Genomic DNA, 4,202 nt, shown 5'->3' with positions numbered 1-4,202 from the left:
ATATGTTGACTGTTCTCTGTGTATAAATCCATCTACCCAACGGTTATAGCAGAAACTTCAAGTTAGGAAGTCCCCGAAGAGAAAGTTTTAAGAGTAGAAAATTTTGCTTGTGGCAAATTAAGGAGTACTTAAAAGAGGGAGTCGAGTCCTGTAATTTGGGAGAGTTGGAGGTAGTTCAGACGTTATACTGATAATGAACATGGCGAAGGAAATACATGGCCACAAGTAAAAGAAAGAAGATGGTCCAGCTGCGGTACCGTTGGTGACGTGAGAGCTTCATTTAACTGAGCCATCTGCCCACATTGATTGCCGCTACAGCGCCTTTAAATTCTCCAACCAGCTCCACTAAGTCTTCACAAACATTTGTTCTCCTCTCTCTTTCTCTCCCTCTCTCTCTCTCTCTCTCACTCTCTCTCTCTCTCCACCGCTTTACCTGTGTCCTTCTCGATCCAGATAGGAAGAAGAGATGCCGACTCCGTTGCCAGACTTCTCCAACTCTGTGAAGCTCAAGTATGTGAAATTGGGGTATCAGTACCTGGTGAATCATTTTCTGACTTTCCTGCTTGTACCAATCATGGTGGGAATTGTTATCGAGGTACTGCGGATGGGTCCGGAGGAAATGGTCAACCTTTGGAGGTCGCTTGAATTCGATCTCGTTCAGATTATATGCTCAATTTTCTTGATCGTCTTTATCGTCACTGTATATTTCATGTCGAGGCCTCGGCCGGTTTATCTCGTCGACTACGCCTGCTTCAAGCCGCCGGTGACGTGCAGGGTGCCCTTCGCCACATTTATGGAGCACTCGAGGCTGATCGACCCGGACGATAAGAAGAGCGTGGACTTCCAGATGAGGATTCTGGAGCGTTCGGGGTTGGGGGAGGAGACGTACTTGCCGCCGGCCAATCACTATATACCTCCCAACCCCACAATGGAGGCGGCGAAAAAAGAGGCCGAGATGGTGATCTTCTCGGCCATCGACTCCCTCCTGGAGAAAACCGGAATCAAGCCCAAGGATATTGACATACTAGTCGTGAATTGCAGCATGTTCTCGCCGACGCCATCTTTGTCGGCGATGGTGGTGAACAAGTACAAACTGAGAAGCAACATCCGAAGCTTCAACCTCTCAGGGATGGGTTGCAGCGCGGGAGTGATATCGTTGGATCTAGCTCGTGACCTTCTCCAGGTTCACCCCAACTCGAACGCGCTGGTTATCAGCACGGAGATCATTACGCCCAACTACTACAAAGGGAAGCAGCGCTCCATGTTGCTTCCCAACTGCCTCTTCCGCATGGGCGCGGCTGCGATCCTTCTCTCCAACAGGAGGCACGACAGGCGGCGGGCGAAGTACAGACTAGTGCACGTGGTGAGGACACACAAAGGCGCCGACGACAAAGCTTACCGGTGCGTGTACGAGGAGGAAGATCCTCAAGGTATCTCGGGCATCTCGCTCTCAAAGGACCTGATGGCTATCGCCGGAGAGGCTTTAAAATCCAACATCACGACCATGGGTCCGCTCGTTTTACCGGCGTCAGAGCAGCTGCTCTTTCTCTTCAGCCTTATCGGACGAAAGCTGATCAACCCCAAGAAGAAGCCTTACATCCCCGACTTCAAGCAGGCGTTCGATCACTTCTGTATCCACGCAGGCGGAAGGGCGGTGATCGACGAGCTGGAGAAGCACCTGCAGCTTCAGCCAGAACACGTCGAACCGTCCCGAATGACTCTCCACCGCTTTGGAAATACCTCCTCCTCCTCCCTCTGGTACGAGCTCAACTACCTGGAATCCAAAGGACGCATGAAGAAGGGCGACCGCATTTGGCAAATCGGCTTCGGCAGCGGATTCAAATGCAACAGCGCCGTCTGGAAGTGCAATCGCACCATCAAGCCTCCGGTGGACGGTCCTTGGGCGGACAGCATTCACAAGTACCCAGTTCACATCCCTGAGGTCGTCAAGCTGTGAACACAGACCTCTCTCAACTCGATCAAATCAGCAAGCAATCCCATTCCCTACTGCCAACTGCCCACCTTCACCAAGCTTTATTTTTCTTATTCATGCTTCTTTCTTCAATCCTAATCTCCCTTTTTTAGCGGCGTCCACTCCCTTCTTTTCCATTAGTTTGCTCAACAACAACAACAACCAAAAAACAAAAAACTGAATTCCGATTTCAATATAGTTCTCAATTTCGTCATAAACTGGAACAAATAGTTAAGGATATCTGTAATTGAGATATTTCCAGAAGAAACCTCTGCTGATCTGTTGTATCACAGATGAGTATCATCTCTCTTTCTTTTTCAACTTTGATACGACGTATCAGGTGCCAGTGGTAGTGAAGGTGGGCTAAAAGGGTCTCCCACTTTTGTACCTAATAGATAAAAAGGGTTTAGTGAAGGTCATTTAATGGCGTAATTGGGTTGGCACTGGCAGATACGAGCAGACGCTTGAATCCCTTTTTATCTTAATTGTAAATTCATAAATTTGTACAGTCAGGTGTTATGATATGCTTAAATGTGATTAAGAGGCCGACAGTCACCACCACACTTGTCTATGGGAGGATGTTAGCCCGTTGTTTTCACTTCTCCTACTAAAAATCTTTTCTATTGGATGTCTTAGTTTAACCTTGATTATGGAAAATGATGGATGCATATGAAATTAAAAGTACGTTTTAAGTTAGGTTTTCAATCTGATAAACAAAAGAATGTCAAATTCTATACAATTTGAGTCTATATTTTTAAATCAAGTCATTAAGTACGATTATGAAAATCTGCTACTCAAGTCTATATTAAGATTTGTGTTTAAATTGTTAAAAAAACTTCAATTGAGAGATAATTTATGTTGGACTATATTTAAGCAAATAATAGTTGCAATTGGGTCAAACCTCAAGTAAGCAAGATCGGCCCTAGCAGTGGAGTAACAATTTGAAAAGTTGGTTCTGAACCACTATAAAAATTCTTGGTGGTAGATAATTTTTGTTTTCTATTTTTTTTGTGAATGTTATCAATTTTAATATATTTCATAGAAATTTAATAAACATAATCATCGCTCTCTAGTTTTATCCTTGTAAGACCTTTCATAGGCTAGTATGTACAGTAAGTCCATATGTGGAGGGTAACATAGTAATTGGTCTTATAGGCGATTTTTTTTTTATGCTATAGGAAAATCCAAATTTAAGTGGATCCTCCAGGTGCTAAAACATATTGGGCGGGGCGGACTAGAAATCTACAAAAGGATTGTGAACCACCTACAATTGTGTATGTACTTTTTATAGAATTACTTCCGCAAATACCTTAATCATTGTGCATGAACATAATTTGTACAATTGACCTTACAATTTAAAGTGATCTAAAACATATAGGAACTAAGCAAAAAGAGTTAAAATTAAGAATGAACAAATTTATTCACCCCCCTTTAAGTTTGTTCCTCACATGATCTTAGAAATTGTTCCAAGAGGTCTACTCCTATAGATGTGGCTTAAATTGACTATGAGGTGCAAACAACTTGGGAGCCGACAATAAAAATAGCTATGTTAATTATGATTAATTGTTTAATTACATGTTTGGGTTGTTGAAGTGTAATAATTAAATTCAATAAACATTTTTATCGTATCCCCCACCAGATCTTACAAATTGACCTAAGCGATCTTCCTTACAGATGCGACTTAAGTACACAGTGGATAAACTCTGAGGTACAAACACGTTGGGAGTAGATTAACAATCTGAGGCAGTGTCAAGTTGTGAGCTACGATAAAAATAGTTGAATTACTTGTGATTGATTGTTGAATTGCATCTTTGACTTGTTTAAGTATAACCATTAAAATAGAAGGTGACAATAAAGGGTGATGACAGAGAGGAATGGGGCTGTAAGAGGGAGAGGACTGAGAACGACTACAAGATATTCTCTTTCTTCTCTGTCAGGTGGGAGGAAGGGGGAGACGATTCGTTTAAAAAAAGTTAGGTCAAGGTCAACTTGGGAAAATACAGGCTTGATCGTCGATCGATTATTTGCAATGATCCAACAGTTTTTATTTCATTTTCGTATGTTTCGTATGTATTTTGTAATTTTCGTATCTGCTAATTGTGAGTCAAAAGCTAACGATGGAACAATTTACAGGTTTGGAAGCCAACGAAATAGATTACTGCAATAGAGCTAAGGCATGAGTTTCTAGAAAAACACCAAGATGAGTGAGGATTCGTGTCTAAGCGATTTT

General features: G+C 42.6%; 1 protein-coding gene across 1 annotated transcript; it reads left to right on the top strand.

The window, feature by feature from the left end:
* Window positions 1-405: 405 nt before the first annotated feature.
* LOC137959718 (3-ketoacyl-CoA synthase 6-like) lies at window positions 406-2,275 on the top strand. The gene has a single exon (XM_068807053.1). The coding sequence runs from the start codon at window positions 467-469 to the stop codon at window positions 1,955-1,957; it is 1,491 nt and encodes a 496-aa protein (XP_068663154.1). The 5' UTR covers window positions 406-466; the 3' UTR covers window positions 1,958-2,275.
* Window positions 2,276-4,202: the final 1,927 nt, after the last annotated feature.

Source organism: Aristolochia californica, unplaced genomic scaffold (genome assembly GCF_029961685.1).
Source record: "Aristolochia californica isolate CCGP_79_NKW_82.1479 unplaced genomic scaffold, dmAriCali1.0.hap1 SCAF_3, whole genome shotgun sequence".
In the NCBI taxonomy this organism is placed as follows: Eukaryota; Viridiplantae; Streptophyta; class Magnoliopsida; order Piperales; family Aristolochiaceae; genus Aristolochia; species Aristolochia californica.
The sequence above is the reverse complement of the archived record's forward strand: the minus strand, read 5'-3'. Positions and strand labels throughout refer to the sequence as shown.

Bases quoted from the DNA above. Each gene is read 5' to 3' on its own strand.
- LOC137959718 (XM_068807053.1), top strand. From the start codon at position 467: ATGCCGACTCCGTTGCCAGACTTCTCCAACTCTGTGAAGCTCAAGTAT.